Source organism: Nomascus leucogenys, chromosome 9, assembly GCF_006542625.1.
Source record: "Nomascus leucogenys isolate Asia chromosome 9, Asia_NLE_v1, whole genome shotgun sequence".
In the NCBI taxonomy this organism is placed as follows: Eukaryota; Metazoa; Chordata; class Mammalia; order Primates; family Hylobatidae; genus Nomascus; species Nomascus leucogenys.
Window position 1 is genome coordinate 96,735,424 of NC_044389.1, and position 23,505 is coordinate 96,758,928.

Consider the following 23,505-nt stretch of genomic DNA (forward strand, 5'->3'; position numbering starts at 1 on the left):
AAGGAATGGAGAATGGAATGGAATGGAGAATGGATTAGAATGCTGAATGGAATGGAGAATGGATTGGAATGGAATGGAACGGAGAATGGAGAATGAAGAATGGAATGGAGAATGGAGTAGAATAGAATGGGATGGAGAATGGAATGGAATAGAATGGAGATTGAATTGGAATGGAGAGTGGAATGGAATGGAGAATGGTGGAATGGAGAATGGTGTGGAATGGAAGGGAATGGAATGGAGAATGGAAGGGAATAGAATGGAGAATGGAAGGGAATGGAATCGAGAATGCAGAATGGAATGGAGAATGTAATTGATTACCGAATGGAATGGAAAAGAGAATGAACTGGAATGGATAATGGAATGGAATGGCGAATGGTATGGAACTGAGAATGGTATGGAGCAGAATGGAGAATGGAAGGAATGGAATGGAGAATGAAAGGGAATGAAATGGAGAACGGTATGGAATGGAGAATGGAATGGAATGTGGAATGGAGTGTAATGTAATGGAGAATGGAATGGAATGGAGCATGGAATGCAGTGAAATGGAGAATGGAGTGGGGAATGGAATGGAATGGAACAGAAAATGAGAATGGAATGGAATGGAGAATAGAATGCAATGGAGTGGAATGGAATGGAGACTGGAATGGAATGGACAGGAATGGAGAATGGAATAGAATTGAATGGAGAATGGATTGGATAATGGAATGGAATGCAGAACAGAATGGAATGAAGAATGGAATGGAATGGAGAATGGAATGGGGAATGGAATGGAATGGAACTGGAAGGGAATAGAACGGAGAATGGAATGGAATGTACAATGAAGAATGGAATGGAATGGAGAACATAATGCAATGGAGAGTGGAATGCAATGCGGAATGGAATGGAATGGAGAGTGAACGGGAATGGAGAATGGAAGGGAATGGAGAATGAAATGGAATGGAGTGGGGAATGGAATGGACAATGGAATGGAATGAACAATGGAATGGGGAATGGAACGGAGTGGAGAATGGAATGAAAGGGAGAATGGAATGGAATGAAATGGAGTGTGGAGTGGAGAATGGGTATGAATGGAATAGAGAATGGAATGTAATGGAGAATGGAATGGAATGTAGTGGAAAACGGACTGGAGAATGGAATGGAATGGAGAATGTAACAGATGGAGAATAGAATGCAATGGAGAATGGAATGGAATGGAGAATGGAATAGACAATACAGTGGAGTGTAGAATGTATGGGAATGGAATGGAGAATGGAATGTAAGGGAGAGTGGATGGAATGTATTACAATGGAGAATGAGATGGAATGGAATGGTATGGAATGGAAAATGTAATGAAGAATGGACTGGGAAATGGGATGGAATATAATGGAGAATGGAAGGAATGGAATGGAGAATTGGAGAGTGGAATGGAGAGTTGAGTGTAGTGGAATGCAATGGAGAATGGAGTGGCAGGGAGAATTTAATGGAATGGAGAATGGAATGTAATGGAATGGTGAATTGAGAATGGAATGATATGTGGAATGCAATGTAGTGGAGAATGTAATGTAATGGAGATTGGAATTGATTGGGGATTTGAATGGAGAAGAATGGAATGGAGAATGGAATGGAATGCAGAATGGAATGGAATGGAGAATGGGATGAAATGGAATGGAGAATGGAATGGAATGGAGAATTGATTGGAATGGATTTGAATAGAGAATGGAATGGAAGGGAGAATATAATGGAAAGGAATGGGGAATGGAATGGAATGGAGAATGGAATAGAATGGAGAATGGATTGGAATGGAATGGAGAATCGAATGGAGAATGGAGTGGAGAGTAGGATGGATTGGAATGGAACGGAATGGAGAGTGGAAAATAGAAAGGAATTGAACGGAATGGAGAATGGAATAGGCAATGGAATGGAATGGAGACCTGAATGGAATGCAGAATGGAATGGAGAATGGAATGGAATGAAAAATGTTAGGGAAACTGCAATGGAATGTGAAATGTAATGTATTGGAATATGGAATGCAATGGAGAATGAAATGGAATGGACAATGGAGTGGAGAATGGAAGGGAGTGGAATGCAGAATGGAATGGAAGCGAATGGAGAATAGCATGGAAAAGAGAATGGAATGGGGAATGGAATGCAATGGGGATTTGAATGCAGAATGGAATGCAATGGAAAGGGGAATGGAATGGAATGGAGAATGGATTGAAATGGAATGGAGAATGGTTTGGAATGGAATAGAGAATGGTTTGGAATGGAATGGAGAATGGAATGGAATAGAGAATGGAATGCAATGCAGAATGGAATGGAATGGAGATTGAGCTGGAATGGAGAATGGAATGAAATGGAGAATGGAATGGAATGGAGAATGGAATGGAGAAAGGAAGGGAAGGGAATGGAATGGAATCGAGAATGCAGAATGGAATAGAATGGATAATAGAATGGAATGCGGAAAGGAATGGAATGGAGAATGAACCAGAATGGAAAATGGAATGGAATGGAGAATGGTATGGAAGGGAACGGAGAATGGCAGAGAATGGAAGGGATAATGGACGGGAATAGAATGGAGAATAGTGTGGAATGGAGAATAGAATAGAATGGATAATGCAATGGAGAATGGAATGGCATGAGGAATGTAATGTAATGCAGAATGGGATGGACTGGAGCATGGAATGCAATGAAATAGAAAATGGAGTGGAGAATGGAAAGGAATGGAACAGAAAATGGAGAATGGGGAATAGAATGCAATGGAGAATAGAATGGCCTGCAGTGGTGAATAGAACGGAATGGAGAATGGAATGCAGAAAGGAATAGAATTTGGAATGGAATGGAGAATGGAATGGAAAATGGAATGGAATGCAGTGTTGAATAGAAGGGAATGGAATGGAGGATGGTATGGAGAATGGAATAGAATGGAAAATGGAATAGAGTAGAAAATGGAATGTAAAGGAATGGAATGGAGAATGGAGAATGTAATGGAATGGAGAATGGAATGAAATGGAGAAAGGAATGGAATGGAATGGAGGATGGAAGGAATGGAGAATAGAATGGAATGGAATGTGGAATGGAATACAGTGAAGAATGGAATGGAATGGAATGGAGGATGGAATAGAGAATGGAATGGAATAGAGAATGGAATGGAATGGTATGGTGAATGGAATGGGATGGAGAATGGTATGGAACAGAGTGGAGAATGGAAGAGAAAGGAATGGAGAACAGAATGGGATGCAGTAGTGAATAGAATGGAATGGAGAAGAATGGAATGGAGGATGGTATGGGGAATGGAATGGAATGGAGCATGGAATGAAATGGAGCATGAAATGCAGAGATGGAGAATGGTATGGAATGGAATGGAAAGTGGAGTATGGAATGGAATGGAGAATAGAATGGAATGGAGAATGGAATGGAATATGCAGTGGTGAATAGAATGGAATGGAGGATGGTATGGAAAATGGAATGGAATGGAGAATGGAATAGAATGGAGAAAGGAATAGAATATGGAATGGAATGGAGAATGGAATGGAATACAGTGATAAATAGGCTGGAAGGGAGAATGGAATAGAAATATAATGGAGGCTGGAATGGAGAATGGAGTGGAATGCAGTGGTGAATGGAATGGAGGATGGTATGGAAAATGGAATGGAATGGAGAAAGGAATAGAATATGGAATGGAATGGAGAATGGAATGGAATGCAGTGGTGAAGACAATGGAATGGAGAATGGAATAGAATGAAATGTAATGGAGGCTGGAATGCAGAATGGAGTGGATTGGAGAATAGAATGGAAAATGGAAAGGAATGGAGAATGGAATGACTGGAATGGAGAATGGAAAAGAGTGGAATGGAATGGAGAATGGAATGGAATGAAAAATGGTATAGGATGGAGAATTGAAGGGAATGGATAATGGAATGGAATGTGGAATGGAATGGAGCATGGAATGGAATGAAATGGAGAATGGAGTGGACAATGGTGTGGAAAGGAACAGAAAATGGAGCATTGAATGGAATGGAGAATAGAATGGAATGGAAAATGGAATGGGATAGAATGGAGAAGGGAATGGAATTGAGAATGGAATGCAGTGGAGAATAGAATGGAATGGAATGGAGAATGGAATGGATTGGACAGGAATGGAGAATGGAATGGAATGGAGAATGGAATCGAATGCAGAATGGAATGGAATGCGGGGAATGGAATGGATTGCTGATTGTAATACAATGAAGAAGAAGAGAATGGAATGGAATGGAGAATGGAATGGAATGTGGAATGGAATGGAAGGCGGAATGGAATGGATTATGGAATGGAATAGAATGAAGAAGAATGGAGAATGGAATAGAATGGAATGGAGAATGAAATGAAATAGAGAATGGAATGGGGATTGTAATGGAATGGGGAATGGTATGGAATGGAATGCAGAGTGGAAGGGAATGGGAGGGAGAATGGAATGGAATGCAGAATGGAGAACGGAATGGAATGGAGAATGGAATGGAATGCAAAATAGAATGGAATGGAGAATGGAATGGAATGGAGAATGGAATGGAGTGGAGAAAGGAATGGATTGGAGAATGGAATGAAAGGGAGGATGGAGTGGAATGAAATGGAGCATGGAAGGGAGATTGTTACGAATGGAATGGCATGGAGTGGAATGGAATGGAAGGAAGAATGGAATGGAGTGGAGAATGGAATGGAATGTAGTGGAAAATGGAAAGGAGTGGAGAATGGAATGGAATGGAGAATGGATTAGAATGCTGAATGGAATGGAGAATGGATTGGATGGAATGGAACGGAGAATGGAGAAAGGAATGGAATGGAGAATGGAGTAGAATAGAATGGAATGGAGAATGGAATGGAATAGAATGGAGATTGAACTGGAATGGAGAGTGGAATGAAATGGAGAATAGAATGGAATGGAGAATGGTATGGAATGGAAGGGAATGGAATGGAGAATAGAAGGGAATAGAATGGAGAATGGAAGGGAATGGAATGGAATCAAGAATGCAGAATGGAATGGCGAATGTAATTGATTACGGAATGGAATGGAATAGAGAATGAACTGGAGTGGATAATGGAATGGCAAATGGTATGGAACTGAGAATGGTATGGAACGGAATGGAGAATGGAAGGAATGGAATGGTGAATGAAAGGGAATGAAATGGAGAATGGTATGGAATGGAGAATGGAATAGAATGGAGAATGGAATGGAATGTGGAATGGAGTCTAATGTAGTGGAGAATGGAATGGAGCATGGAATGCAGTGAAATGGAGAATGGAGTGGGGAATGGAATGGAATGGAATGGAATGGAATGGAAAATGGAGAATAGAATGGAATGGAAAATGGAGAATAGAATGGAATGGAAAATGGAATGGAATGGAGACTGGAATGGAATGGACAGGAATGGAGAATGGAATAGAATTGAATGGAGACTGGATTGGATAATGGAATGGAATGCAGAATGGAATGGAATGCAGAATGGAATGGAATGCAGAATGGAATGGAATGAAGAATGGAATGGAATGAAGAATGGAATGGAATGGAGAATGGAATGGGGAATGGAATGGAATGGAATGCAGAATGGTATGGAATGGAATGGAGACTGGAAGGGAATAGAAAGGAGAATGGAATGGAATGTAGAATGAAAAACGGAATGGAATGGAGAACAGAATGCCATGGAGAGTGGAATGCAATGTGGAATGGAATGGAATGTAGAGTGAACTGGAATGGAGAATGGAAGGGAATGGAGAATGAAATGGAATGGAGTGGAGAATGGAATGAAATGGAGAATGGAATAGAGAATGGAATGGACAATGGAATGGAATGAACAATGGAATGAGGAGTGGAACGGAGTCGAGAATGGACTGAAAGGGAGAATGGAATGGAATGAAGTGGAGCGTGGAATGGAGAATGGGTATGAATGGAGTAGAGAATGGAATGGAATGGAGTGGAATGGAATGGAACAGAGAATGGAATGGAATGTAGTGGAAAATGGACTGGAGAATGGAATGGAGAATGTAACAGATGGAGAATGGAATGCAATGGAGAATGGAATGGAATGCAGAATGGAATGGAGAATGGAATAGAGAATGCAGTGCAGTGTAGAAGGTATGGGAATGGAATGGAGAATGGAATGTAGTGGAGAGTGGATGGAATGTATTACAATGGAAAATGAAATGGAATGGAAAACGGAATGTAATGTAATGAAGAATGGACTGGGAAATGGGATGGAATATAATGGAGAATGGAATGGAATAGAGAATGGAAGAAATGGAATGGAATCAAGAATGGAATGGAATGAAATGAAATGGAGAGTGGAACGGACAGTGGAATGGAAAATGTAATGGAGAATAGAATGGAATGCAGTGGAATGGAGAATGGAATGGAATGGAGAATGGAATGGAGTGGAGAATAGAGAGGAATCGAGAATGGAATGAAGAATGGAGTGGAATGGAATGGAGGATGGAATGGAATATGGAATGGAATAGAGAATGGAATGGAATGGAGGACGGAATGGAGTGGAGAGTGTAGTGGAATGTAATTGAATGTGAATGAAATAAATCGAGAATGGAATGGAATGGAGAATGGAATAGAGTGGAATGGAGAATGGAATGGAATAGAGAATGGAATGGTATGGAGAATGGAGTGGAATCAGATGGAGAATGGAATCAGATGGAGAATGGAATGGAAGGGAATGGAGAATGCAATGGAATGGAATGGAGTGGAATGGAGAATGGAATGGAATAGAGAATGGAATGGACTGGAGGATGGAATGGAATCGAATGGAGAATGGAATGAAATGAAATGGAATGGAAAATGCAATGGAATGGAATAGAGAATGGAATGGAAGGGAAGGGAGAATGGAATGGAATGGAGAATGTAATGGAATGGAGAATCGAACGGAATGGTATGGAGAATGGAATGGAACTGAAAATTGATTTGAATGGAATGGAGAATGGATTGGAAAATGGAATGGAATGGAGAAGGGAATGGAATGAAATGAAGTGGAGAATAGATTGGAGAATGGAATGCAATGGAATGGAATGGAATGGAATAGAGAATGGAATGGAATGGAGAACTGAGTGGAGAGTGGAATGGGGAGTCGAGTGTAGTGGAATGGAATGGAGAATGGAATGGAAGAGGAATGCAATGGAATGGAGAATGGAATGGAATGAAAAGTTGAATTGAGAATGGAATGATATGTGGAATGCAATGTAGTGGAGAATGTAATGTAATGGAGAATGGAATTGATTGGGGAATTGAATGGAGAAGAATGGAATGGAGAATGGAATGGAATGGAGAATGGGATGAAATGGAATGGAGAATGGAATGGAATGGAGAATTGATTGGAATGGAATTGAATAGAGAATGGAATGGAAGGGAGAATATAATGGAAAGGAATGGGGAGTGGAATGGAATGGAGAATGGAATAGAATCGAGAATGGATTGGAATGGAATGGAGAATTGAATGGAGAATGGAATGGAATGGAGAGTAGAATGGACCAGAATGGAATGGAATGGAGAGTGGAGAATAGAAAGGAATTCAATGGAATGGAGAATGGAATAGGCAGTGGAATGGAATGGAGAACGGAATGGAATGCAGAATGGAATGGAGAATGGAATGGAATGAAGAATGTTAGGGAGACTGCAATGGAATGTGAAATGTAGTGGAGAATGAAATGGAAAGGACAATGGAAAGGAATGGACAATGGAGTGGAGAATGGAAGGGAATGGAATGCAGAATGGAATGGAAGCAAATGGAGAATAGCATGGAAAAGAGAATGGAATGGAGAATGGAATGCAATGGGGATTTGAATGTGGAATGGAATGCAATGGAAAGGGAAATGGAATGGAATGGAGAATGGATTGAAATGGAATGGAGAATGGATTGGAATGGAATAGAGAATGGTTTGGAATGGAATGGAGAAAGGAATGGAATGCAATGGAGAATGGAATGGAATGGAGATTGAGCGAAAATGGAGAATGGAATGAAATGGAGAATGGAACGGAATGGAGAATGGAATGGAGAAAGGAAGGGAAGGGAATGGAATGGAATGGAATCAAGAATGCAGAATGGAATAGAATGGATAATAGAATAGAATGTGGAATGGAATGGAGTGGAGAATGAACCGGAATGGAAAATGGAATGGAATGGAGAATGCTATGGAATGGGATGGAGAATGGCAGAGAATGGAATGGATAATGGACGGGAATGGAATGGAGAATGATGTGGAATGGATGATGGAATGGAGAATGGAATGGCATGAGGAATGTAATGTAATGTAATGCAGAATGGAATGGACTGGAGCATGGAATGCAGTGAAATAGAGAATGGAGTGGAGAATGGAATGGAATGGAGCATAGAACGAAATGCAGCATTAAATGCAGATATGGAGAATGGTATTTAATCGAAAATGGAGTATGGAATGGAATGGAGAATGGAATGGAATGGAATATACGGTGGTGAATAGAATGGAATGGAGGATGGTATGGAAAATGGAATGGAATGGAGAAAGGAATAGAATATGCAATGGAATGGAGAATAGAATGGAATGGATTACAGTGATAAATAGGCTGGAAGGGAGAATGGAATGGAATGGAGAATGGAAGGGAATGGAGAATGCAATGGAATGGAATGGAGTGGAATGGAGAATGGAATGGAATGCAGTGGTGAATAGAATGGAATGGAGGATGGTATGGAAAATGGAATGGAAAGGAGAATGGAATAGAATGGAGAAAGGAATAGAATATGGAATGGAATGGAGAATAGAATGGAATGGAATGCAGTGGTGAATAGAATGGAATGGAGAGTGGAATAGAATGAAATGTAATGGAGGCTGGAATGGAGAATAGAATAGAATATGCAGTGGTGAATAGAATGGAATGGAGGATAGTATGGAAGATGGAATGGAATGGAGAATGGAATAGAAAGGAGAAAGGAATAGAATACGGAATGGAATGGAGAATGGAATGGAGATTTGAATGGAGTGGAATGAAAAATGGTATGGAATGGAGAATTGAAGGGAATGGATAATGGAATGGAATGCGGAATGGAATGAAATGGAGAATGGAGTGGAGAATGGAGTGGAATGGAACGGAAAATGGAGCATTGAATGGAATGGAGAATAGAATGGAATGGAAAATGCAAAGGGATAGAATGGAGAATGGAAGGGACTGGAGAATGGAATGGAATAGAGAATAGAATGCAGTAGAATGGAATGGAATGGAGAATGGAATGGATTGGACAGGAATGGGGAATGGAATGGAATAGAATGGAGAATGGAATGGAGAATGGAATGGAATGCGGAATAGAATGGATTGCTGAATGGAATAGAATGAAGAAGAATGGAGACTGAAATATAATGGATAATGGAATGGAGAATGGAATGGCATGAGGAATGTAATGTAATGCAGAATGGAATGGAGAATGGAATGGCATGAGGAATGTAATGTAATGCAGAATGGAATGGAATGGAGCATGGAATGCAATGAAATAGAGAATGGAGTGGAGAATGGAATGGAATGGAGCATGGGATGAAGTGGAACATTAAATGCAGATATGGAGAATGGTATGGAATCAAAAATGGAGTATGGAATGGAATGGAGAATAGAATGGAATGGAATGGAATATGCAGTGCTGAATAGAATGGAATGGAGGATGGTATGGAAAATGGAATGGAGAAAGGAATAGAATATGGAATGGAATGGAGAATGGAATAGAGAATAAAATGGAATGGAATACAGTAGTGATAAGTAGGCTGGAAGGGAGAATGAAATAGAATGAAATGTAATGGAGGATGGAATGGAGAATGGAATGGAATGCAGTGATGAATGGAATGGAGGATGGTATGGATAATGTAATGGGATGGAGAATGGAATAGAAAGGAGAAAGGAATAGAATATGGAATGGAATGGAGAATGGAATGGAGATTTGAATGGAATGGAATGAAAAATGGTATGGAATGGAGAATTGAAGGGAATGGATAATGGAATGGAATGCGGAATGGAATGGAATGAAATGGAGAATGGAGTGGAGAATGGTGTGGAATGGAACGGAAAATGGAGCACTGAATGGAATGGAGAATAGAATGGAATGGAAAATGCAATGGGATAGAATGGAGAATGGAAGGGACTGGAGAATGGAATGGAATAGAGAATAGAATGCAATAGAATGGAATGGAATGGAGAATAGAATGGAATGGAAAATGCAATGGGATAGAATGGAGAATGGAAGGGACTGGAGAATGGAATGGAATAGAGAATAGAATGCAATAGAATGGAATGGAATGGAGAATAGAATGGAATGGAAAATGCAATGGGATAGAATGGAGAATGGAAGGGACTGGGTAACGGAATGGAATAGAGAATAGAATGCAATAGAATGGAATGGAGAATGGAATGGATTGGACAGGAATGGGGAATGGAATGGAATAGAATGGAGAATGGAATGGAATGGAATGCGGAATGGAATGGATTGCTGAATGGAATAGAATGAAGAAGAATGGAGAATGGAATATAATGGATAATGGAATGGAGAATGGAATGGAATGGAATATGCAGTGGTGAATAGAATGGAATGGAGGATGGTATGGAAAATGGAATGGAATGGAGAATGGAATAGAATGGAGAAAGGAATAGAATATGGAATGGAATGGAGAATAAAATGGAATGGAATACAGTGATAAATAGGCTGGAAGGGAGAATGGAATAGAATGAAATGTAACGGAGGATGGAATGGAGAATGGAATGGAATGCAGTGGTGAATAGAATGGAATGGAGGATGGTATGGAAAATGGAATGGAGAATGGAATAGAAAGGAGAAAGGAATAGAATATGGAATGGAATGGAGAATGGAATGGAATGAAAAGTGATATGGAATGGAGAATTGAAGGGAATGGATAATGGAATGGAATGCGGAATGGAATGGAATGGAGAATGGAGTGGAGAATGGTGTGGAATGGAACGGAAAATGGAGCATTGAATGGAATGGAGAATAGAATGGAATGGAAAATGGAATGAGATTAGAATGGAGAATGGAAGGGACTGGAGAATGGAATGGAATGCAACGGAGATCACCATGGAATGAAAGGGAGAATGGAATGGAATGAAATGGAGCGTGGAATGGAGAATGGGTATGAATGGAATAGAGAATGGAATGGAGTGGAATGGAATGGAACAGAGAATGGAATGGACTGTAGTGGAAAATGGACTGGAGAATGGAATGGGACGGAGAATGTAACAGATGGAGAATGGAAAGCAATGGAGAATGGAATGAAATGTGGAATGGAATGGAGAATGGAATAGAGAATGCAGTGCAGTGTAGAATGTATGGGAATGGAATGGAGAATGGAATGTAATGGAGAGTGGCTGGAATGTATTACAATGGAGAATGAAATGGAATGGAATGGTATGGAATGGAAAACGGAATGTAATGTAATGAAGAATGGACTGGGAAATGGGATGGAAGATCATGGAGAATGGAATGGAATAGAGAATGGAAGAAATGGAATGGAACCAAGAATGGAATAGAATGAAATGAAATGGAGAATGGAATGGACAATGGAATGGAAAATGTAACGGAGAATAGAATGGAATGCAGTGGAATGGAGAATGGAATGGAATGGAGAATAGAAAGGAATCGAGAATGGAATGGAGTGAAGAATGGAGTGGAATGGAATGGAAAATGTAATGTAATGGAGAATGAAATGGAGACTGGAATGGAGGATGGAATGGAATGGAGAATGGAATGGAATGGAGAATGGAATAGACTAGAATGGAGAATGGAATGGTATGGAGAATGGAATGGAATCAGATGGAGAATGGAGTCAGATGGAGAATGGAATGGAAGGGAGAATGGAATGGAATGTAGAATGCACTGGAATGGAATGGAGAATGTAATGGAATGGAGAATCGAACGGAATGGAATGCGGAATGGAATGGAACTGAAAATGGAATTGAATGGAATGGAGAATGGATTGGGAAATGGAATGGAATGGAGAAGGGAATGGAATGAAATGAAGTGGAGAATAGATTGGAGAATGGAATGCAATAGAATGGAATGGAATGGAGAATGGAATGGAATGGAGAATTGAGTGGAGAGTGGAATGGAGAGTCGAGTATAGTGGAATGGAATGGAGAATGGAATGGAAGGGAGAATAAAATGGAATGGACAATTGAATGTAATGGAAAGTTGAATTGAGAATGGAATGATATGTGGAATGCATTGTAGTGGAGAATGTAATGTAATGGAGAATGGAATTGATTGGGGAATTGAATGGAGAATGGAGAATGGAATGAAATGGAATGGAGAATGGAATGGAATGGAGAATTGATTGGAATGGAATTAAATAGAGAATGGAACAGAAGGGAGAATATAATAGAAAGGAATGGGGAATGGAATGCGGAATGGAATGGAGAATGGATTGGAATGGAATGGGGAATTGAATGGAGAATGGAATGGAATGGAGAGTAGAATAGATTGGAAAGGAATGGAATGGAGAGTGGAGAATAGAAAGGAATTGAATAGAATGGAGAATGGAATAGGCAATGGAATGGAATGGAGAATGGAATGGCATGAAGAATGTTAGGGAGACTGCAATGGAATGTGAAATGTAATGGAGAATAAAATGGAATGGAGAATGAAATGGAATGGACAATGGAATGGAATGGACAATGGAGTGGAGAATGGAAGGGAATGGAATGCAGAATGGAATGGAAGCGAATGGAGAATAGAATGTAAAAGAGAATGGAATGGAATGGGGAATGGAATGCAATGGGGATTTGAATGCAGATGGAATGCAATGGAACGGGGAATGGAATGGAATGGAGAATGGATTGGAATGGAATGGAGAATGGTTTGGAATGGAATGGAGAATGGAATGGAATAGAGAATGGAATGCAATGGAGAATGGAATGGAATGGAGATTGAGCGGAAATTGAGAATGGAATGAAATGGAGAATGGAATGGAATGGCGAATGGAATGGAGAAAGGAAGGGAAGGGAATGGAATGGAATCGAAAATGCAGAATGGAATAGAATGGATAATAGAATGGAATGCGGAATGGAATGGAATGGAGAATGAACCGGAATGGAAAATGGAATGGAATGGAACGGAGAATGGCAGAGAATGGAATGGATAATGGATGGGAATGGAATGGAGAATGGTGTGGAATGGAGAATGGAATGGTGTGAGGAATGTAATGTAATGCAGAATGGAATGGAATGGAGCATGGAATGAAATAGAGAATGGAGTGGAGAATGGAATGGAATGGAACGGACAGTGGAGACTGGAGAATAGAATGCGATGGAGAATAGAATGGCCTGCAGTGGTGAATAGAACAGAATGGAGAATAGAATGGAATGGGGAATGGAATGGAATGGAGAAAGGAATAGAATTTGGAATGGAATGGAGAATGGAATGGAAAATGGAATGGAATGCAGTGGTGAATAGAAGAGAATGGAATGGAATGGAGGATGGTATGGAGAATGGAGTAGAATGGAAAATGGAATGGAGTAAAGAATGGAACGTAAAGGAGTGGAACGGAGAATGGAGAATGTAATGGAGTGGAGAATGGAATGAAATGGAGAAAGGAATGGAATGAAATGGAGAATGGAATGGAGGATGGAATGGAACGGAGAATAGAATGGAATGGAGAATGGAATGGAATGCGGAATGGAATACAGTGAGGAATGGAATGGAGAATGGAATAGAGAATGGAATGGAGAATGGAATAGAGAATGGAATGGAGATGGAATAGAGAATGGAATGGAGATGGAATAGAGAATGGAATGGAATGGAGAATGGAATGGTATGGAGAATGGAATGGAATGGAGAATGGTATGGAACAGAGTGGAGAGTGTAAGAGAATGGAATGGAGAATGGAATGGGATGCAGTGGTGAATAGAATGGAATGGAGGATGGTATGGAGAATGGAATGGAATGGAGCATGGAATGAAATGGAGCATGAAATGCAGAGATGGAGAATGGTATGGAATGGAAAATGGAGTATGGAATGGAATGGAGAATAAAATGGAATGGAAAATGGAATGGAATGGAATATGCAGTGGTGACTAGAATGAAATAGAGGATGGTATGGGAAATGGAATGGAATGGAGAATGCAATAGAATGGAGAAAGGAATAGAATATGGAATGGAATGGAGAATAGAATGGAATGGAATACAGTGATAAATAGGCTGGGAGAATGGAATAGAATGAAATGTAATGGAGGATGGAATGGAGAATGGAATGGAATGCAGTGGTGAATAAAATGGAATGGAGGATAGTATGGAAAATGGAATGGAATGGAGAATGGAATAGAATGGAGAAAGGAATAGAATATGGAATGGAATGGAGAATGGAATGGAATGGAATGCAGTGGTGAATAGAATGGAATGGAGAATGGAATAGAATGAAATGTAATAGAGGCCTGAATGGATAATGGAGTGGATTGGAGAATAGAATGGACAATGGAAAGGAATGGAGAATAGAATGAATGGAATGGAGAATGGAAAAGAGTGGAATGGAATGGAGAATGGAATGGAATGAAAAATGGTATGAAATGGAGAATTGAAGGGAATGGATAATGGAATGGAATGCAGAATGGAATGGAGCATGGAATGGAATGAAATGGAGAATGGAGTGGAGAATGGTGTGGAAAGGAATGGAAAATGGAGCATTGAATGGAATGGAGAATAGAATGGAATGGAAATGGAATGGGATAGAGTGGGAGAATGGAATAGAATGGAGAATGGAATGGAATGGAGAATAGAATGGATTGTGGAATGGAATGGATTGCTGAATGGAATAGAATGAAGAAGAATGGAGAATGGAATAGAATGGAAAGGAGAATGGAATGGAATGGAGAATGGAATGGAATGTGGAATGGAATGGAATGCGGAATGGAATGGATTGTGGAATGGAATAGAATGAAGAAGAATGGAGAATGGAATAGAATGGAATGGAGAATGAAATGGAATAGAGAATGGAATGGGGATTGTAATGGAATAGGGAATGGTATGGAACGGAATGCAGAATGGAAGAGAATGGAATGGAGAATGGAAGAGAATGGAATGGAGAATGGAAGGGAATGGGAGGGAGAATGGAATGGAACGCAGAATGGAGAATGGAATGGAATGTGAAATGGAATGGAATGGAGAATGAACTGGAATGGAGAATAGAATGGAATGGAGAATGGAATGGAGTGGAGAAAGGAATGGAGTGGAGAATTGAAAGAGAGGATGGAGTGGAATGAAATGGAGCATGGAATGGAGATTGTTATGAATGGAATAGAGAATGGAATGGCATGGAGTGGAATGGAAGAATGGAATGGAATGGAGAATGGAATGGAATGTAGTGAAAAATGGAAAGGTATGGAGAATGGAATGGAAAATGTAACGAATGGAGAATGCAATGGAATGGAGAATGGAATAGAATGCTGAATGGAATGGAGAATGGATTAGAATGGAATGGAACAGAGAATGGAGAATGGAATGGAATGGAGAATGGAGTAGAATAGAATGGAATGGAGAATGGAATGGAATAGAATGGAGATTGAACTGGAATGGAGAGTGGAATGAAATGGAGAATGGAATGGAATGGAGAATGGTATGGAATGGAATGGATTGGAATGGAGAATGGAAGGGAATAGAATGGAGAATGGACGGGAATGGAATGGAGAATGGAATGGAATGGAGAATGTAATTGATTACAGAATGGAATGGAACAGAGAATGAACTGGAATGGCGAATGGTGTGGAACTGAGAATGGTATGGAACAGAATGGAGAATGGAAGGAATGGAGTGGAGGATGAAAGGGAATGAAATGGAGAACGGTATGGAATGGAGAATGGAATGGAATGTGGAATGGAGTGTAATGTAATGGAGAATGGAATGGAATGGAGCATGGAATGCAGTGAAATGGAGAATGGAGTGGGGAATGGAATGGAATGGAACGGAAAATGGAGAATGTAATGGTATGGAGAATGGAATGGAATGGAGAATAGAATGCAATGAAGTGGAATGAAATGGAGATTGGAATGGACAGGAATGGAGAGTGCAATAGAATTGAATGGAGAATGGATTGGATAATGGAATGGAATGCAGAACAGAATGGAATGAAGAATGGAAGGAATGGAGAATGGAATGGGGAAAGGAATGGAGAATGAAATGGAGTGGAGAATGGAATGAAAGGGAGAATGGAATGGAATGAAATGGAGTGTGGAATGGAGAATGGGTATGAATGGAATGGAGTGGAATGGAATGGAATGGAACGGAGAATGGAATGGAATGTAGTGGAAATGGACTGGAGAATGGAATGGGATGGAGAATGTAACAGATGCAGAATGGAATGCAATGGAGAATGGAATGGAATGGAATGGAATGGAATGGAGAATGGAATAGAGAATGCAGTGCAGTGTAGAATATATGGGAATGGAATGGAGAATGGAATGTAATGGAGAGTGGATGGAATGTATTACAATGGAGAATAAAATGGAATGGAATGGTATGGAATGGAAAATGGAAGTAATGTAATGAAGAATGGACTGGGAAATGGGATGGAATATAATGGGGAATGGAAGAAATGGAATGGAATCAAGAATGGAATAGAATGAAATGAAATGGAGAATGGAATGGAAAATGTAATGGAGAATAGAATGGAGTGCAGTGGAATGGAGAATGGAATGGAATGGAGTGGAGAATAGAAAGGAATCGAGAATGGAATGGAGTGAAGAATGGAGTGGAATGGAATGGAAAATGTAATGTAATGGAGAATGAAATGGAGATGGAATGGAGGATGGAATGGAATGGAGAATGGAATGGAATGTGGAATGGAATGGAGAATGGAATGGAATGGAGGATGGAATGGAATGGAGTGGAGAGTGTAGTGGAATGTAATTGAATGTGAATGAAATGAAATCGAGAATGGAATGGAATGGAGAATGGAATAGAGTGGAATGGAGAATGGAATGGAATAGAGAATGGAATGGTGTGGAGAATGGAATGGAATCAGATGGAGAATGGAATCAGATGGAGAATGGAATGGAATGGGATGGAGAATGCAATGGAATGGAATGGAGTGGAATGCAGAATGGAATGGAATAGAGAATTGAATGGACTGGAGGATGGAATGGAATAGAATGGAGAATGGAATGGAATGAAATGGAATGGAAAATGCAATGGAATGGAATAGAGAATGGAAGGGAAGGGAAGGGAGAATGGAACGGAATGGAGAATGGAATGGAATGGAGAATTGAGTGGAGAGTGGAATGGAGAGTCGAGTATAGTGGAATGGAATGGAGAATGGAATAGAAGGGAGAATGGAATGGAATGGAGAATGGAATGGAATGGTGAATTGAGAATGGAATGGAATGGAGAATTGAGTGGAGAGTGGAATGGAGAGTTGAGTATAGTGGAATGGAAGGGAGAATGGAATGGAGAATGGAATGTAATGGAATGGTGAATTGAGAATGGAATGGTATGTGGGATGCAATATAGTAGAGAATGTAATGTAATGGAGAATGGAATTGAGGGGAATGGAATGGAGAATGGAATGGAATGCAGAATGGAATGGAATGGAGAATGGAATTGAGGAGAATTGAATTGAGAAGAATGGAATGGAGAATGGAATGGAATGCAGAATGGAATGGAATGGAGAATGGAATGGAATGCAGAATGGAATAGAATGGAGAATGGAATGGAATAGAATGGAGAATTGAATGGAGTGGAATGGAGAATGGAATGGAACGCAAAATGGAATGGAGAATGGAATGGAGAATGGAATGGAATGCGGAATGGAATGGAAATCTTGCTAGCAGGTAGACAGCCCAAATATGTAAACAGACCGCTTGGTTTCATACCTTCCTCCAATAACATTAAATAGATTAGAAGTTAGAGAAAATTATTCAAGTGAATGCAAAGGAAACGTTCGTGGAAGATTGAATCTAGGCTTGTTACTGGCTCATTCTACCTATGCTAGACCATAGCCATTCTGATGGCCACAGAAACAAGGAGAGTCAGGAACACCAGAATCAGTGTGTTTCACAACAGTCAAACAGGCATTTTCTTGGGGGCTGTCTTCAATAGGAATTACCAAGAGAAGTATCCATTTCCAGAACAACTAGAATTAATTCCAAGTCCTAGCTTTGATGAGTTGTGGCTTCTGAAGTTTGGGGTAGAAGGTCTTTTGTGATTAGGCCTTGTTTGTACTATATCAACAGAATAACTCTCAACTATAACTACATTTTAACCTTTCTACCACATCAAATCTATATTAGGTTTAAGTCAAAATTAGTTTAACCAGCTACTTGATTGAAGGGAGAAATTGTTTTATTTTTTATTCTAGATTATGATTTTAAATTCCTGCTCATCTCAGTTTTCTAGTTTAAACCTATATGGAAGATAGTAAACGTTTTAATTCTCTTTATAGGGGAACCTCCATTTCTACCAGAATCCTTTGACCGAATTCTTCTGGATGCACCCTGTAGTGGAATGGGACAGAGACCAAACATGGCCTGTACTTGGTCTTTGAAGGAAGTGGCATCATATCAGCCATTACAGCGAAAACTCTTCACTGCAGTATGTGGTGGTCTGTTTTTTTGTGAAAGAAAGTTAACTTTTGCTACTTTGATGTTTAAACTACTGAGAGCAATCTCCATAGCAGCATTCATTACAATAGCCAAAAGGTGGGAATAACCCAAGAGTCTGTTGACAGACACATGGATAGCAGAATGTGCTATATCCATACATGGAACGTTATTCAGCCTTCAAAGGGAATGAGATTCTGATACAGGCACAACATGGGTGAACCTGGAAAACATTATGCTCGGTAATATGAACCAGACACAAAAGGAAAAATGCTGTAAGATTTTGCTTATATGAGGTAGCTGGGAAATTATTCATAGAGACAGGAAGAAGAATAGATATTACCAGGCACTGTGGGGCTGGGAGATTGAGGAGCTGTTGTTTAATGGGTATAGACTTGCAGTTTGTGATAATGAAAAAGTTCTGGAGATGAATGGTGGTGATCATTGCCCAGCAATGTGACTGTACTGAATGTCATTATTGACTTAAAATGGCTAAAATGGTAAATTTTATGTTATTTATATTTTACCACACACACACACACACACACACACACAACTGAGAGGACCTAGTTTTAAATATAGGAAGTTTTCCTTTAAGTTGACTCACCTTTAAGATATATAGGCAATAGTAGAATTTCATCAGTGAGATATTTAGTAAATTTCAAATATTCTGCTCTATCTGAAAAAACGTCACTGAGTTGTTAACTTGTAGTTACTAATTGATGTAAAGAATTAGATATAAGATAAATTACTCTTTTTTAAAAAAAACATAGAGTTCTTGGCTGGATATGGTGGCTCGCACCCATAATCCCAGCACTTTGGGAGGCCAAGGCGGGCTGATCAGCTGAGGTCAGGAGTTCGAGACCAGCCTGGCCAACATGGCAAAACCCCGTCTCTACTAAAAATACAAAAAATTAGCTGGGCGTGGTGGCGTGTGCCTGTAGTCCCAGCTACTTGGGAGGTTGAGGCAGGAGAATTGCTTGAACCCAGGAGGCGAAGGTTGCAGTGAACTGAAGTCATGCCACTGCACTCGAGCCTGGGCAACAGAGCAAGATTGTCTGGGAAAAAAAAAAAAGTAGATTTTTTTTTTTGGGTCATCTTTAGAAGAAGGCCCAATAGGAAGCAAAACTCATTGATAAAAACAGGAAGAGACAGTCGCCAGCGTAGGATATAGGAGAACCATAAAAACTGTACAGATTTAACTTGTCTCCAGCACTTTCAGAAGAAGCCCAGATAGAACGTTTGAGGATTTCTCCTAGTGTTGCAAAAATGACTCAGTGGATTTCAGAGTGTATAGGCAGTGTTTGATCATAGATGAATTCATTATTTCCTCCCAGCCCTCCAAAATACAAGGCTAGAGCAACAATGGATGTTTTATAATGATTTAGTCTCTAAAGCTGTCTTTGAGTACATTCTGATTCAACTCTCCTGGTGTTTCCTTTCATACACAAAGGTAGTACTGGTTGTGTATTATTTAACTTAGCCTTTTTCTATGAAGTCTTCAAAGAACTCATCCTCAGAATTAAAACAGCAAGCAGCAAAAAGGAAGCTTTACTTATAGCTGAAACCCACTTTGACTTGAGAATAAAATTAGGATACTTCTGTAAAGGACTTGGATTTCTGTTCTTATTAGGTCACAGCAAAAATGGTATTTTAAAAGGCTACTAGGAGTAGATGAATGATCTCAATGAGAAAGAAAAGCCGACAGTATATGAGAGAGAACTTGAGAATATAGCAGGTGTGCCATTTGGCATGGAGAGAAATCGAGAATGTGGACTTGAGCCATGTTTACTTGAGCCATGGCCCCTCCACCTAAGTGACTTTAGGTACATTGTTTTCTGTATCTGAGTAGCAGGGATAGCAGCTCTACCTATTAGGAATACCTCATTGGCGATAGTCATCTTACTTTGTGGTTGTTATAAGGATTTATTGAGAAGAATTCATGTACAATGTTTCACACAGTAACTGCACATAGTAATAAAGTTTAAATTTTGATCAGCATACTCTGATTTAAAAAGCACAAGTGTGTATACCCTATTTTTAAAGATTTCCTTTAAATTTTTAAAAATTAGGAGCTTGAAAAGTTGAACTTTAGGTATTTGAGACAAATCCATTTTAGCATGGTACCTTATCTCCTGATTAATTTATTCAACAAATACTCATAGAGCACCTACTGTATGCAAGACGCTGTTCTAGATGTTGACGGTACAGCATTGAGAAAGTAGACGAACACTCCATGCCCTTATTCAACGAGGTTTCTGTTCTAACTAGGAGAGGAAATAAATAAATGAGTTTTTTAGTATATTAGAAGGCAATAATGCAGTGGCCCTGTGGAGCAAGCTAAAGGAACTGGGGATAGGAGTGTTGGATTGGAATAGTTGCGAATTTACAGAGTGCCCGGGAACATGACATACATGCAAAGATAAGGAGTAAGCAGTGCAGAGAATTAAGAGAGCTTTCCCAACTGCTGCAAAGATTCTGAGGTGCCAGTGTGTCTTGTGTGTTCCAGAAACAGCAGGAGGCCAGTGTTGCTGAAGTTGAATGGGCCAGAGTAAGAGGTGTACAGGAGGAGGTCAGAGAGGCAACAAGAGACTTGCTTATGTCTGACCTCAAAGACCTCTGTAAGGACTTTGTCTTTGACTCTAAGTGATCATGGAGGACATTCGAGGGGCTGGGCTTGGGGCTGAGAAGAGACAAGCTTAAAAGGATCTCTTTGGCTGCTGTACTGACACTAGATTGCAGGAGGGCAGGGAATAAAGCAGGCTGATGAAGTAGGAGGCAGTTGCAATAATCCAGGCAAAAGATAAAGAGGCTTGGACCACAATGATAGCAGTGGAAGTGGTGAGAAGCCGCCAAATTCTGGCTAGAATGTGAAGGTAGAGCCAGAGCCAATAGGACTTGCTGATGGTTGGGGGAGTCAGAAAAAGAGGCATAAAGGATAATCTGAGGTTTGGGATCTGAGATTCTGGAAAGATAGGAAAACTTCTGCAGTAGATTTCATAGGGAAAGTAGAAGTTCCTTTTGAGACATGTCAAGTTTGATAGTATTATAGAAATGTTGAGAAGGGCCAGACCCATGGCACACGCCTGCAATCCCAGCACTTTGGGAGGCCAAGGTGGGAGGATTGCTTGAGCCCAGGAGTGTAAGACAAGCCTGGGCAACAGTGAGACCTCATCTCTGTTTAAAAAAATAAGAATAAAAAAGAAATGTTAAGAAGCCAACTGAACGTTTAAGTAGGGAATTTAACAAGGTGATCTGGCCTAAAAATGTAAGTTTGTGAGTTTTGAGCGTAAAAAATGGTATCCAAAGGCATGAAGGTGAATGATTGTATTTGGGGAAGTCTTGGTCCATCTGGAGTATGACAGTTCCAAGATAATGAAATGCACCTAGTCTAGGCTGCAAGTATTGCTCTTGCGTACTCTAATTACAGAAGGAACCCTTGTCACGTAGAACATCATTTTATTTATCCCAAACATTTGAAAGATATTATACTCTATGCTATGAAATTCATTCAGATGTTTATTTGGTCTTGTGCTGTGTGTGGTCTCATCACAGTTTTCTTTAGGCAGTTCAGCTGCTGAAGCCAGAGGGTGTGCTGGTTTATAGCACGTGCACTATAACACTGGCCGAAAATGAAGAACAAGTTGCCTGGGCCCTGACAAAATTTCCTTGCCTTCGGCTTCAGCCCCAGGTAGGGGTACTTTCATTTTTCTCTGTGTAATAAGATAAATCACAGAAACTGAAGCACTGTGGTAAACAGGGTGTTAACGAAGAAATAAGTAAAACTTCCAAAGTGAACACTGTAATAAACAAGAATGCTTATCTAATTAGATCCACTTTAGACTGCCCATAATTTGCATGTCCTGACAAAGTTTTTTCTCATCTTTGTTCCTTGCCATTGTGTTAAAATGGCACAGAGCTTGGGAGTATTTTTGTTATGTGTTTATTGTACTTGTAGCTATTCATGTTACTTGGCACCTTTTTTCTAAAAAGATTTTTTGTTTCCTTCCCAGTCCTATATTTTTCTGATGTGAAAAATATTGAGCATTTTCTCTCATGTCACATCAAAGCTTAAATGAGCTTTAATAACTGTGGGATATCAGAAGACCAGCTGAAAGGGAAAAAAGTACTTCTGGATTATTGCTTATTATATAAAATGTATAATATTTAAAAAGCTTTCTTATACTTTCTTTTACCTAACACAACTCTTTCTGTTATGGTCTTTATTAGAAATGTATTTTTGATTCAATTTTTAGCCCAGGATATTTGAGATTAAGTTTAAATCTGTAATAATGCTCGCATACATTCAGATACATTGAGCATCTAACTTTAGTACCTTTGTGTACAGAAATTAGGTAACGGGAATACATAAATAAAGGCAGTTCAGAGATGGTTTCTAGACTCGTAAATTAAGATAATTACATTGTATATGAAAGGAAGACTTCAGAATTCATTTGGAAATATACACACACTCAAAATATATACCTAAAAGGAATGGGAAGTTTTCCCCTGACCTCCATGGAATAATAAACGATCTGTTTTCTTAGTATATATCTGAAAACCTATCTTCATTAACATGCAAATGATTGTCTGTGATGGTGACTTAGAATTATAGATCTTCAGTAGTTTGCAAGTATCACTCAAGGCCTTATGATTCCTCTAAACTAATTGATACAGCCTTAAATTATGTCTCCCTTTCTAATGTTTGTTTTTCTAGAAACTTTTCTCCCCCAACTGGTATGGGTCAGAGAGAGGTATCTTAGATGCTGAAAGACCACCTTTCAGTTTTGGAAAATGTTAAATAAAGCTGAATTTTTTCTGTTGCTTTCTTCTTTTTCTTTTTCTTCTTCCCCTCCCCCTCCCCACTCCCTTCCTTCTCTTTTCTTTTGTTTTCTTGCATTTTTTGTTTTTTGAGACGGAGTGTCACTCTGTCGCCCAGGCTGGAT

At 39.7% G+C, this 23,505-nt stretch overlaps 1 protein-coding gene across 2 annotated transcripts in view; it reads left to right on the forward strand.

Annotated features, from left to right (window-relative positions):
- NSUN6 (NOP2/Sun RNA methyltransferase 6) overlaps window positions 1-23,505 on the forward strand; it is a 97,506-nt gene that overhangs the window by 72,714 nt on the left and 1,287 nt on the right. For both annotated transcript variants that reach the window (XM_030819230.1, XM_030819229.1), the window contains exons 9-10: window positions 18,403-18,551; window positions 22,125-22,250. In XM_030819230.1, the coding sequence (XP_030675090.1) occupies window positions 18,403-18,551; window positions 22,125-22,250 (275 nt within the window). The remainder of the gene's footprint in view (window positions 1-18,402; window positions 18,552-22,124; window positions 22,251-23,505) is intronic.